The following is a 14,865-nucleotide window of genomic DNA, read 5'->3' as shown; positions in this document are numbered from 1 at the left end:
TTGATTATTGAGGCTCTCACACATGACATCGGCAAAGTGCACATAACAAGCTGAGTTGGTTTAGGTAAAGATTGTCCCTTTGGGTATTAGAAACAGTAGCAAATATACTGGAGAAGAATAATGTATTATTTACCACAATACTTTCATAGCTTTACCCGTCTTTCACCGCCATTTTAAAACAGAGGATATGATAACTGTCTGCAAGTACAGAGAAGTAGCCATATCCTAATTTTAAGATGGCAACGAAAGCTGTATCTGAATATACACAGGATCGCAAAGCACTATCTGAACTCATTGCAGTCAATCGGAGGGATACACATTCTTGCTCTGATAGCCTTTATTCACGTTGAAATCCTTTAGCCACATAACTGTTAACCAGATCTGGCTCTTTAATGAAGACAGCTTTTTCGCTCTAAGCAAGGCAACCTTTTCCTTGCTTAAGCTTTTTTCATTTTTCATGAATTTTTTAAAAAAATAATGCGTTTTCATCTCTCTCTTTTCCTGGTACAATTCTTTCTTTGTCGGAGGTGGAATTGCCAAATTAAGGCGGAACACATTCCAGTAACTGGCAATGATAAATCAGCTGAATTCGCCTTCACATTTCCGTTCACATTTGGTCTGCCTAAACTGACTGCCAGAAAGCCCATCTAGTTCTAGCTTACGTAGGGTGCAGTGAAACCAAACGTGCAGGGCATTTCACACATGCTAAGTTTTACATCTGTGACGTAAGAGGAGTCTAACATTGCAAGGCGGGATAATGTTAAATTATTTTTGCTGCCGTGGCACTGATCGACTCCAACGCTGTTCTTATTAAATCTTGGATACTTTCCATATGAAGTTGGCTACTATTTATATAAAGCTGAACTAACTGATTGACTTGCACATGCAATGACTGCCAGGATGAGCCTCTGTGCTACTGTGGTAATGAGTTTCGTTTGTGAAATTGCTGGATCCTATGAATCTCAATAAATGTCCAATGCCGCAGAGAAACCCGTAACGAGCAACCTCAGATGAACTATTCCCCTTATCTGTTTGGATAGTGAGTGTAAGGTCCTTTTTCCTTGTGGACAAATACCAATGCTTCCCCAGAGTAGTCTCAACACATCCATAAATCCCTCTAAAGACTAGACACTTGTTTCATCAGCCGCTACTTCTGCCAAATACCTTCCAGACTCCATGGAAAATCATTAGGTCTAGGTTCCTGAAATAGCTTTTTAGCCTCACCCAAAACGTTTTCTCCTCGCCAGCCATCTCTAAAAAGCATCACCCAACTGGAACAATTGAGTACACTAATCACTGTGTTAGTTAAATTGTGCACATTGCATTAATCAACCATATTGTAAGACGGGGGACCACAATGCTGAGCAAGAACTCTCTAACATGAGAGAATAATAAGGAAATCCACAACCACGCTGCTCTATTAGATAAATAACAAATACTACCCAGTAGGTTTTTGCGCTAACAAATTATAATATCTGGTGCTGTACCCCTTTCTCTTCAGGTTGCCTGTCTGCTTTCACCTTTGTAGAAAAGAATGAGCAATCTGAGGTCAATCACCTCACTTCTCCTGCCCTTGCATATCATGGAAGAGTAAGAGCTTGTTACCGATTGGGTGCCTTTCAACCTCATATTCCCGCTATCCCCCCAAAGTTACTGATACTGGGTGCATCACTAGTACTGGGGGAGGACCTACCGTGGATGGAGTGGCAATAATCCAGAATATTGGATCTGTGGGGAATTTGGGGAGTAACATTCAGGAATCTGTGGTTCTTGGTATCAGTAGGTCAAGGGGAAGGAATATCGTGCCAAAAATGACTGACTTCTATTGGACCCCTTCATGGTAATCAGACTTTACTTTTCTAGGGTGAAAATACACGGCTAACTCTACAACTAGATAGTGTTTATTTTAGAACTGTACTGCTGTTTTTTGTACACAGTTCTTATTGTGCCTATCTGCAACAGTACTGAGTATTCCCTCTTCCCCACCTAAACATACTTCAACTAGGATGGAGAATAAAAAAAAACAACCGCTGGAAATCCTTGAGGGAATAAAGGTTTAGGTAAACATGGGAACTAAGGACATAGGGCAATGTAGAACACACTTCAGAAGCCAAGGATTTGAGCATCATAACCTGGCTGTAAAACATGCCTATGTCAATGCATAATAAGTAATTTACACCAACTCTCCATCTCAAACACAATAATGAATCAACACATTAGAATAGCATTAATAGACTGTGAAGTATATAAGTCAATGACACCGCATATGACACACTACACTACAGCAGTGGTTCTTAACCTGTGGTCTGGGAACCCCTAGGGCGCCGTGACGCCTACTCAAGGAGTTGGCAACTTATTATGAAAATATACCATTAGTGAGAGATTGATAAAGTATAAAACTTTACATTTTTAAACAATCTGTAAATGAATTTGAAATTGGAAGCCAAAATGGAAGTTGGTATGCTCAGACTGATGCATGGGAGGAGTGCAAGTGCAACAAGAAGAATACAGCATGGACAATTTGTGGACTCAACTGAATTTAGAAAAGCTCCAACCTTCACATTAAGTTTTATTTTGTATAAGTTAAATAAAATATTTCATTATTTGTGTACTTTTTCGATGAATGCTAGTTTCCAAAATTGTGTTTGGGGTTAAAATTTTCAAAACTGCTTAGCTTGGGGTTCCCCAGATTCCAACAATAATGGCTCAGTGAGAGTGCCCGTGTTCTAACAATGATTACGTGGGAATCCACAGAAGTCAAAAGGTTAAGAACCACTGCGCAACAGCACTCCACCTCCACAACACAGCTGGAGGGGTCAGACAGCAAGTGCCTTCTGGCGATAAACTCCACAGAGATAGCGCACACATCTAGCAACACAGGTTTGAATGGTAGGTTGCATACAAAAAAAGACTCCAAAAGTGGAGAGGGTCCAAAGGCACTAGCTTCCTGTATAAAATGCCTAGTTCATTGCATATTATGTGGGGACTTTGCCGGGGGACATGGACCCAAGTCCTCCAAAGAAGAGATAAAATGAGAAAAGTGGAAAAGTCCCTCGTTAAGAAAGTTTTTGTTTAAGGTCCTGATGCCATAAATTAAAAAGAATTCAGGTGGACAAGATTTCAAAAGGCGTCATTGTTAATCCAATATTTCCTTATTTATTTCGTTGTGAACGAAGACAAGATATTTCCAGAAAAAAGGTACATCAATAAATGAATCCAGAAGAGAGACAAAGGAGTCAGCCAACACGTGTTTCGCCCCTAACAGGCGCATAAGCCGGGGCTTTCTCAAGGCCTTTGGATAGAAATCAGCATTGTAATACAGTTGTAATGTACATGATTAGAAATTTTCTTAATCGAAAAAGGGCATCAGATTGCAGGGTATCGCGTACGTCTCCTGTGAAAAACAGCCTGTTAGGGGCGAAACACGTGTTGGCTGACTCCTTTGTCTCTCTTCTGGATTCATTTATTGATGTACCTTTTTTCTGGAAATATCTCGTCTTTTTTCACTACGAAATAAATAAGGAAATATTGGATTAACAATGACGCCTTTTGAAATCTTGTCCACCTGAATTCTTTTTAATTTATGGCATCAGGACCTTAAACAAAAACGTTCTTTAACGAGGGACTTTTCCACTTTTGTCATTGAATGGTAGGTTGCAGACCCATATCCAACATGACTCCAAACGAAAGGACAACCCTTCACTTATTCCACACCACACTTACTGAAGGGGCAAGGGCATGTCCACAGGCAATTCACCACAAAGCACCTATCCCTGGGCAAACTCTTAATCTCGTTTAAAACTATGCACCAAAGCACTAAAATACCAAGTCACTAGTGAATATGTGCTATAAAAAAAAGATTATATTAAATAACATGTCATGTCCAACATAGAGAAATTTGCTGAGGGGAGGGCTCTAATTTCCACCCAGGTTCTACTTACTTCCCATGGATATTTTACAACGCCGGTCTTTAAGCTAATGGAACACTCTACTAAAATCTTGGTCGTTTCTCTTGAGCTGACCTAAGATCAAATGCCTGATGCCTTACACATTTCCCTTAAAGAGGCTCTTAGGAGTTTAGGGATGTGCAGCCACAATTTATCACTGCATTAGTAATACCCTCTTTAGTGCACTCCAGTAATGATCATCGCATACATCACAAAAATGGGACTTGCATGTCCAACTAAGCGTTATCAATCTGCTGGAAAGCACAAATATGTTCATGCCCCTTCTTAAGACATTGCTTCCTAAATTAATGGTTTCATTTTCGAAAGGGAACAGCCCTTGCTTTGATGACCCTTTAAATGACCCATGCTAGAACTGGGCTGATTGAGCCCACCCCTTCTAAAATTAGAGGATAGTATGGTTATGAGGATCAGGCCTCTTTTCCATGTGCAACTAGCAAAAAGGCAGAAATGATAGTGATGCGGACTCCTACAAATATAATTTGCAGCCTTTTACATCAGGCATAAACTTCTCTGGACCTCCCTTCACTCTCAAGAGCTCCACCTTCCTGTACCCTAAGATGGAATCCATTTTTGATTCTCATGAGCTGCATGACCCTAAAAGTAACAGGAATGGGCTTCAATTGACCATGTTTCCAAGTTTGTTTAATGCTGGCAATCAACAAATGAGTGTTTAATCATGACTGAACCACTCTTAAGTAAGAGTGCCATCAGCCTTCGGCAGAGAAAATGTTGTCCTGTATCTCCGAAGTCGACCCCAACATTGCTACCTTCCTCCTTTGATTAGGGAGCTTCTCCTGCAAAGGCACTGATGGCAAATACTGCCAGTACAAACTCCTTGATTCTACAAGCTTCTTGTTAGACCCTTCAATACGGACAAAAAGGTGAACCATGAGCAATGCTAATGCCACATTCACTCCAGAGTGTATGAAGTCTGTCTTATAGGGATGGACACTGAGAGCCCAAACCAATCTCCTGAGGTTTGCCAAGACTCTATGAGACGCTTTCTTTTCAGAGATCTTTTTCTGAAGATGTCAAATAAGTAAAGCAATTTAGAACCCTGGTCCACACTCAATCTTCATTAAGGATGTTTTTTTAATAAAAGGCACACTTTTGTATCTCCTTGCAACATAACCTGCCAGTTGCACACACTAGAATGTCTGTCCCTACTACTTCGATCATTGTCAAGGTAGTGTCAAATCCAGGGTTTTTCTTGAGGTTCACCAGCAGAACAGGTGGATTTACCTTCAAGCAGAAGCCATGAAGCCTCTGCACCTACATTTCAGTCATCTTCTGGACATCAATATGGAAGTCTTATATTCCCTTTTCAAAACCTTCCCCATCTTTGCAATCATTCTTTATATAATGCTTCACCTCCATTTCTGCTGTGCTCTTCTGGTGCCGGTGGCTCCCTGAGGCCTGGAATTCATCATGGTCGAAGTGTATATTGGGCATTTCATGTTGAGACTCTGGAATGAGGAGTATTGTGTAAGACCTATTTTGGATCCTGCACAATCTAGTTATAGAAGGTCATTTTCCCTTGCAAGGATAGTAGGATTACAGACAGTACACACCTTTGTATACATATTCAAAGCTCACTGGGGAATCTTGCACTCAAAGAGCCAAGCATGCCCACTGGTCCAGCTAGCTATCATGTGTTCACTGGTGAGTGGAAAAAAATCTGGATACCGAAAATGCCTTTCATGTCCTCTTAGCTAATTTTCTATTGGATCTCTTTGACAAGGCCTGTCTTATAACACCATCTACTATTCTGAGATAACTATGGAGCATCTCTGTGGCCTCAGTGCTCTTGGACAAGGGGACGTGTCAACGTTTGCAAAGTATTCACCTCTTTCTCTCATCCCCTATATCTGACAATTAATAATGTGAATATACGTTTTCCAGGCATTAATCATTGGCTCCTTAATTCAAGTTTGTTCATCCAACAGCTATTTACCAAGCTCACAATGTTTCTCTTATTACTCATCTTCAAGAGAGTACCTGATGTTAAAGAGATTATAATTTAAAAAAAGATGTTTTTGAAAAGGGTATTTTTTCCACATCATTGGATGAACTAAAACAGGCTCTTGGGTTCTCTTTCACTACCTTTAGATCGTAACACCTTAAGAGATTCTCTTAGATCTAATTCTGTGTCTCGACTCTTGATTTCCTTTAAGGAGCCTGAAAAGGCAGTTACCATCATCAGATCTATTTGTCTCCAAAAGAAATGGTAACTGATAATTCAAGATTCAGGGCCCAGTCAACTCAGGGCACAATGTCATACTAGGTATATGCAGTTAGTTGCATTTTGGAGGATGTTCTGAAGGCAGAAGATAGTCAAATGCACCCACTTTTAGATCTTTTTACTTTATGCCTTTTAAGATCGCATCTAATTTTGGTGAACAAAGGGAAGTGAAGAGGCATATAACGTGTGCCTCATTGCCTTGAAATAAAACAGGATTTTAATAGTTGATGCAGAGATAATCTGCATTTTGGTAGCTGAACGGCCTTGGTATTTTCATGGCAGTAGATTCCTACAATATCCATCATTCAGGTGATATGTGAAGGTTTGGTTTATGCTGCTAACTATTCTGCTGATGGCTATCATTATCCAAGTGTCGTGTCTTGTCTTTTCTTGATAAGACATTCCCAAATGATATTTTTTGTCTTCAGTACTTTCTATGGTGCATTTCACTCACTGCAAATCTTTCTTCATCCTCTTTCCACGGAGCCAAACATCTAAAATTGCAACATCAATACTAAAGTCAGGTCTAAAATATGAGCTGGATTCAAATTCAAGTGTAATTTCTTTGTCTTTCCCAATAAAGAAAAAGGTGGGAAAATGTGAAGCCTTTTTGCATTATGTAGAATCAGTTATTGTTTTGTTGGGCTTGCTGCTGAGAGTTGCAGTTAAGGGAGTAGTTGCAGAAAATATTTGGCTCATTTAAGAAAAATTACATGTCATCTATGCTGGTTAGGGAACTTTCGATAGCTTAAAGTGAAGATTTGCGGCCATGGTGGAAAGACCTTTGCAAACACTATCTAAATGCAATTCCAGTCCAAACTAGTTTGAAGGGATTGCTACTCAAGGTCGAAAATAAATACACGGTGTGGTGCATTTTGTGTAATTTCCATCCTGATATTCCTCCGTGGAATACATTTATTTGAGTACAGGGAAGTGGTCCATTCATGACACAAGTAAATTAAACTTTGCATTCAGTTAGGATGCAGATAGGTCAACATTCAGAACCTAGCAGGTCATGAACAGGACGACAACCATCTTATAGTGCTCTTCACATTTTTGTTGTGTGCGAGTCCAAATGCTCAAATTGTATAAATATTTTGCATGCCCACAAATGTTTTTGAAAAGAGCTGCATTTTACTGCCCCAACTGGAGTCAATTAATGTTGTCTTCTTTTTAGGTTAGAGTTGATGGCACAGCTGTCTGCAAGTACTACTGTTTACCATATACATAACATGGATGGGTAACATCCCTTCAAACATTAGCTTTTGTGGATCAGGTTCTTTCAGCCAGTGGCTTGAGACATTGTCAATCGCAACTTAGGTCAGCCCGAAGGAGTACTTCACTTTTGCCATCATGGTATTGCCTATTCGAGCATCATTCCATCTTCCATCAAGTCCCCTCAATGCAATGCTTACAGGGCTATTTTACATATAAAAGGTACACAACTCTTTCCCTTTCAATTCTTTGGCTCGTCCATGCAAAGTATACAGAATGCAATCTATTTTGTCAAGTATTTTTCTGAAATTCTTTTGTCATTACTCAAGTGTAGACACTGACCCTAACATCAACTCCTAACTGCTTTTTGTTTATCGCACTGGACTGCCATCTTTGAGCCAGGTACTCCTAATGCCCCTGAGATGTACAAGTGTTAAAAAAGGCCACATGGTCAGAATTCTATGATACAGGACTACAATGAAGGTTCCCTTGTTGTCCAAAGTCATCACCAATACTTCCACCACAAATATCAATACCATCACCACCAGTGTTAATGCCACCGCCAATATCATCAATACTACAACCACAAACCCAATACTGGTATACCAACCAGCACAACCAATACCTCCATCACAAATACCACTACCACTACCACCACCAGCACCAACATCACCAACACAATCACTATCATGAAACATTAGCAAATCCAACAGGCTTGGCTAATGTGAAAATATAGTTTTTAAATTCCTGTGCTATCATACATTCTAACTTTAAACCCAGGCCTCCTGACTTCACCTTAGCTGTATGGTTTGTAGACAAGAAAGTAGGATATTTCATACCACTGACAGCCACCAACACCACAAATAATTATTTTGGACATTGTGAAATACAAACTTGCTTTCTGATATAAAAGGAGTCAAGTTAGGCTTTTGACACGTCATAAAGGCTGCTTTAGGCATATCTTTCTGTAAAAGGATGAAAGAATGTGGACCTTGACTCACCTCTGAAGTGGATCAATCAGCAATCTTAAGGTGCAGACATGCCATTTAAAAGTGAAAAGGTAATTCTCTGCTGCAGTCTCCTCTTAATCTTGCTTCAACTCTAAATCAGACTTTAGATCTTGCAAAGGAGGATGAAGGTGAAAAAGCTCTATTTAGGGATTGGTTAAATGATAGAGAGGTGTGGGGGAGTGTGGTCTATTTTGTGTGGAATACTTAGCAACTAGCACGTTGAAAACCACAAATACCATCACAATTCACAAAGATCTTAAATATATTCAACACAGCCAAAAATGGAACAGAAGTGTGTAGGTGAAGTACTGGACGGGACGGGTGAAGAGACTGAAAAGGAGGAAACTGTACTAGATGCTGGATCATTCGAGAGGCATCCTTTGGTGAGAAGACTAACAGCGTGTATGGTAGAACGAGTACTTCATTTTATAGCCAGAGTGGAGTAAAGAAAAGAAATGCATTTGAAGAGGACATGTTGAAATCACCTATAGAGACTATTAGATATCAGAAGAGATTGAGCAGAAAACAGTAAATATAAAAGCAAAAGAGTGGAAGCTTCACTTTATTCTATGTTCTCCTGAGGATACTATGGGTTACTAACAGGTCAAAGAGATCTCATAAGAGATTTTCTTGTTTTTAAACCAAAGATGGCTATTTATCAATTCGAGCCTATGGTGATAAGAACAAAAAACACCATCTCCTGCTTTGCAACTAAATGTCAAAAGGTTTATCCCTAAACTCCTCACTGACTTGCTCCAAAAGTGTTTCTATATAGTTAAATGTACAATGTATGCCCATAATTTGGTGACTTTTCAGTCAGTCAAAGGGAAGTTCCTGCCTTTTGAAAATTTTCCATTTAGCACTTTATAAATGGATATAAAACGAGAAAATTTGAAATCTGAAACCAAATATTTAAAACTTTAAACAAAACAATAAATAATTTAATTTTGGACTTTGGGAAAATAGATGCCTTCATTTCCTGAAATTTGTCTATTAGGAGATCGATGAATAATTTGTGATGGCACCTCTTTGCGCTGGGCCACGACTGTACACCATTAAAAAAACATAATACCAAGCATAAAGCCCTACCTTGTGAGAAAAAGTCAGCAAGCTCTTTGACTCCTGTGACCAGAGTGTCTCTTTGTATCAAAGTAAAGCTCTAGAGATATTACCTATTCAAGCATATAGAAAAGTCATGCCTTATTGGGGATATGCACTCATTGTCTAATTTGCAGGTAGAGATTATGGGTAGCATAACCCATTCAGCTACATGACTAAAGTGGCCCCCATGGTAAAAACGTTTACTAGGGCAGAAGCGTAGGCAATTGACTGAAGTTTAGGAGAATGAGCATAGAAGTTGGTAGATAAAACCTGGGTAGTGATAAGGCGGCATATAGGCGCAGACGTCAATTAAATATGATTTATGCTAGGCAAAAGTGGTGTGGTGCTTCGTGCAAAATATAACATCCCGGAGCTCGGTGGCAAAATTACTGAACACAGTTCATACGCACGTCGACATGTACTAAAACTTCCAAACATTTTATAATTTACAAATGTCTTTCTAAAACTTAGCATAGCCATTTATCTTAAGGTTCACCAAAAGGTACAGACAATTCACCCCAAGAATATTTCACTTAAGGTATGCTTTGAGCATGTAGTTCAGAAAAGGCTACTCTTAAATATCAAATTTGATAGGTCACTATGCTCCTCTGCCTAACATTCAATATTGTTTACTACTTATAGACGTAATCTCTCCCCACCAACTTCAAGATAAAAACACAATTCTTCCACGATTATTTTAAAACATTTTAAATGAAATGAGGCAGTTACTCGTATTTATAATTGTACAAACAAGCTCAGGAACCTAGGTAGTACTCCTTGAGGAGCATAATAAGGAGGTCTTAAAAGGCTATTGTGTATATGGCATAATATTCTTTTGAGGCCTCTTTGTCTCCTAGCTCACAGAAAATTCAATCACAAAATGTTTATGGGCTACTGGACACTCTAAAAGACCACAGATCTTGACAAGATGTATTTATTAAGGCAACAAATTAATGATATTCTTCCACAGAGTGCAACCTCTTCTCTTGTTTAAGATCCACCATAGCTAAGATTCCAGACACAAACCTTCAGTACTCCTTCAACACTTATCAGAACATGAAATGTAATGTTCAGGTTGTATTCTATATTCAGATAATTTAAAAACAGGACACTAACTTGCAATAATGGCCAGCTTTATGTGCAACAAAATAACTATTGTTTTTTTAGAAATGCACCACCATTGGCTGGGGGAAAAATATGTGCTTTATTATTTGAGGGCAGTTCTCTCCTGATTTCCAAAACTCTTATGGGATTCCAATCTCTTATGAGTTTTCTGTATTCTGCCAGGAACGGGGGATTATTACTAATGCAGCAAAGACTATATTTATGGCATTTAATCCCCATGGATCTTTTAGAGGTAACCTCTGCTCGGAGGAAAAAAGCTGGAAGGGGTAAATTAATTTAATTCTTGCCGATCAATTAGCAGCTATTGCACCACGTTCCAAACTGATCAATTTGATAAGAGTCAATGCTACATTAAGCTTTGCCAGACAATCAAGCAAGTAAGCAGTTTCACCAGCTCTTGAGGTGTATAGGGGTCCAGGCACAATTAGCTGTACTTTAAGGACCACATATATGGGGTATGCTACCTCGAAAAACATAGCAACAGCTGAGAATTAGTTAATCAACATGAGCACTCCTGTTACTTCTTCCTTTCTAGAGCTGGTGCACAATAATATTGAATCTATAGTGAACGTAGACAATGATTTCTGGACTGGGTTTTGGTCAAAAACACTTCTAAAAACACACTTCATGGGGTTTTCCAGACGGGAAATGCTCAGAGTTTGCCGTGGTTTTGACATATAAATCTAGCACTGGAAACACTGGGCTTGTCACATTATTGGAACAATACAGCATCCATTAGCCTTAACACTTCAATACTTAAACAATATATTGGACATTTATAGATTGCAAGAGGGTTGCTGAAGCACTGCAATGTGGTACAATACAGGCCATTTTGAGATTTAAAAGGACAACATTGAACCTCAATTTGCTAAACAGTTACCACCTGAAGTTCAGATTAGGCATAATTCCTTTACCTACGTTCAATCAAGAATGGGCCATATAGAAGATGTTGGCAAAGTATTGCTATTTTTTGGATTTAATTGATGCGATTGTGGTCTATTTTGTACTGCCCAGTTTTTCGATCTACTGGATGAAAATGGATTGTGCAAATTCTACAAATTTACTGACAGAGGTACTTTACGGTACAATACAATTTAATTTGACCCTAGTCACAAACAGGGATGAAGTTTTCTCTATCCCATATGCGATTTAAAATACCATTAGGAGGCATGGCTGCATGAATAAAATACACATATTGTGTACTCCCTCACAACTGAGTGACATTTTGCTTCATTTCAGAGCTTGCAACATCACAGGTTGCTGTAGCACATAAAACACATATATGTACACCATGGTACATAACTTAAATATGGACATTGTTTGCTTGATTTCATTTATAAACATGTATTTTCAGCCTTGAAAACCCCTAAGCACTAGCCGTATGAGGATGAAATGCGTCTGCTGACTGTTTTTAAGGTGTTGTAACAAATAAAAACAGGAAAAGTCAATATACATCTAAGAAAAGACTAATAATCATTATTAACTACTTGCAGTTGAAGCTAGGTATCAAACAGGCCGATCTCATCAGACACTCCACTACTTACTTGATGATATAATGCATTTAGTCCAGTATATTCTATCATTCTCTAACCAGTTGGGCAGAGTTTGAAATAATCATGTCTGTAGCAGTGATTTTTTTCTTATCTGCCTAGTGGCAAACTCTTTCTTTGTTTCCTATCTGCCATTAGGGAAATGAGCATCAGAACTTCTTCCACTTCACCAAAACATAGTACTTAAGAATTTGAATAAATTGAAGTGTTTGGTATTTTCCATTTCTGTAGAAGTGACACTGATCTGCTATTATTAATAGCTCACTGGAAAAGCTTTGGTCACCCAGATATAGGTGTGTTTCCGCAATTAACCTGTGAACCCCAAAGAAGAGAACCGCTGGCATTCAGAGGAACAATGTGAGCATAATCCTCAGGTCGTGCGTGGACAATGCTCGCAGATATGCACACAGGGGCCTAATGTTTCATGTTGCTTGCATGTGCCAGAGCCCTGTGCTGGTGAATGAAGGGGAGTGGAGTTAGTTATTATGTTGCCTTTCTGATTTGCTGTAAATCAAAAATGTGCCATGGACATCCTCGCTGTACAGGATGCCAGCCTAAATATTTCTATACCTTTACAAACTCTTTAATCAGTATTGTATGCAAATTAGTGGGACACTCTCTCTAACAAGTGGCCCTTCTTAATATCTTCAATTGCTCACCCTCAGGGTGGGAGCTAGAAAGGGAGGGCAATGCCTCTTGAAAAGATAACACTGAACTTTTCTATGGGCTCAACTGGGGAAGCCATGCTACAAAAGAGATGCCACTTTCACTGTGAGGCCAATCAAATACTTCTCTCTCTGTGCATGATAATTTCGTCTCCAAATCCTCTGTGACCCCTACAGTACCTGTCACTGTGTTGAGATGCACCAACTATTCCAAGGACCACCAGGGAGTTGCATTGTTGCTCAGAGCACTGCTGGTTAACTCTGCACTCCCTGACATCACAGCTACTTGGCCAGTCTGAATTTTGGAGCTAGCCAAGTAAATGCTCCAGGGTCTGTGACCCTCACTGCAGAGTCCTGGCTGCATCCTTACGAGATCCAAAGATGTGTCTCAAGTGGTCCAAGAGCTCAGTTGGGTTCTGGAGACATGTCAAGCCAGGTTCAGCTACTTATGGGACTTGCAAATCTTAGGCTTAGCTATAAAGTCTAACCCTCAGTTCAAGACCTCAGATCCTCACATCTTATCAGTTAAGTATGGCCCTCTAAGATGTAGGTTAGGCTTCGTCACTCCAGTAAGGTCCATCTGACTCTTTAAAAAGCGGTCTTCCTAGACAAGTCTGCTCAGCCCCTTGCCATGATCACTGCTCAAAGGCTACTTACTCAAAATGGGGTGGGTCAGACTCCTCAAGTTTAATGGTCAGGATCCTAGAAGGAACACAGCCATACCATTACACTGCAACTGTATCTACCATGTTTGTGATGGTATGCATGGTCATGAAGAAATAATGCAAAAGCAATAGTGGTAGCTTTTCAAAAGGACCTTTTATATGTGAAACTTTAAAATATTTCTCCTCCCAAGAAACTAACTCCTCTTCAAAATATTAATGTGTGTCGGGAAGCAAACATATCCACCAAATAATTTTTAATTCCTCTGAAAATCACATGAGACATTATCCAAAAATCCAGAAAAGCGTTAAGTTACACTTCAATACACCACAATGGAAAATGTGCAAACCTCCCCTGAGGGATCGCCTCAGTAATTCTCAAATATAGTAAAAGTTCTCATTAATCATGATTCCATAAACAGCTAGGAAACTAAAATTTGAATTAATATAAAACACCTTTTGCAATATTCACATATATCGCATATTTTAAACAAATCAATACATCTACCATCATTTTTAAATGTAGCAACATTCTTACCCTAATAGACGCTTTATTGCAAAAAACCTTGTTAATGGCCAGCCATGTTGGAAGATCCAACATGTTCTGCAGAACCTCTTCATCCAGCTCCAAGTTTGTCAATTGGCCTTCCCCTTTTAGAGTACTTAGGTTGATTTTGTCGGGAGACAAGTTTTTGGTAAACCTGAAATAAAATAAAAAAAGTAAATTTTTAGCAAATATGCTGTGAAACAGATATGTTTGCTTCTAACCCTGGATCTCTTACACAATACATTCAGTTCAGATTATCCTGCTAACTAGGATACATTTTCCTTAATCAAGGACCTGTGATATTGGATTATTAAAATAAGACATGCAAATGTGGGAGTACAGCACTCAGAGATTTATCAGGGGAACTGTATAGCAGAAGTGGCAGTGGATCCGAGACTCATCATGGGAAATGGAGGTAGGTGACCTAGCCTGTGGCCAGACCCTTGCTCCCACCTACTATGTGCCACGGCAGCTCTAGCTCCTTTCAAAAGCATAACATCAAAACAAAAACTTCAGGTAGAGGTGTGAAGGGATGACCCATTTTGCACATCCCTTTCTCTGCTTCACAATGGTACACATAGAAAATTACAGACATTACCCCACAGAAATGTCTCTTCTGCTCAAAAGCTTTTGCAGACAACACACAATGGAGCCTGCATGACTGAGGCCCTCCCGTTCATTTTCATGGAAAGAATAACAGTATGCTGGGTAAATCTCGTAGAAGGCTCCATTTTCATTCAATGGTCTTCATGTGTCTGTGAAGACTAGTTTTCTTTTGTG

General features: G+C 39.3%; 1 protein-coding gene across 1 annotated transcript in view; it reads right to left on the bottom strand.

The window, feature by feature from the left end:
* Positions 1–14,865, bottom strand: part of BLTP3B (bridge-like lipid transfer protein family member 3B) — a 220,442-nt gene that overhangs the window by 166,887 nt on the left and 38,690 nt on the right. Inside the window, exon 2 of the mRNA XM_069229568.1 lies at positions 14,077–14,239. Within this exon, the coding sequence (XP_069085669.1) occupies positions 14,077–14,239 (163 nt within the window). The remainder of the gene's footprint in view (positions 1–14,076; positions 14,240–14,865) is intronic.

The sequence above is a fragment of the Pleurodeles waltl genome, chromosome 4_1 (assembly GCF_031143425.1).
Source record: "Pleurodeles waltl isolate 20211129_DDA chromosome 4_1, aPleWal1.hap1.20221129, whole genome shotgun sequence".
Lineage (NCBI taxonomy): Eukaryota > Metazoa > Chordata > Amphibia > Caudata > Salamandridae > Pleurodeles > Pleurodeles waltl.
The sequence above is the reverse complement of the archived record's forward strand: the minus strand, read 5'-3'. Positions and strand labels throughout refer to the sequence as shown.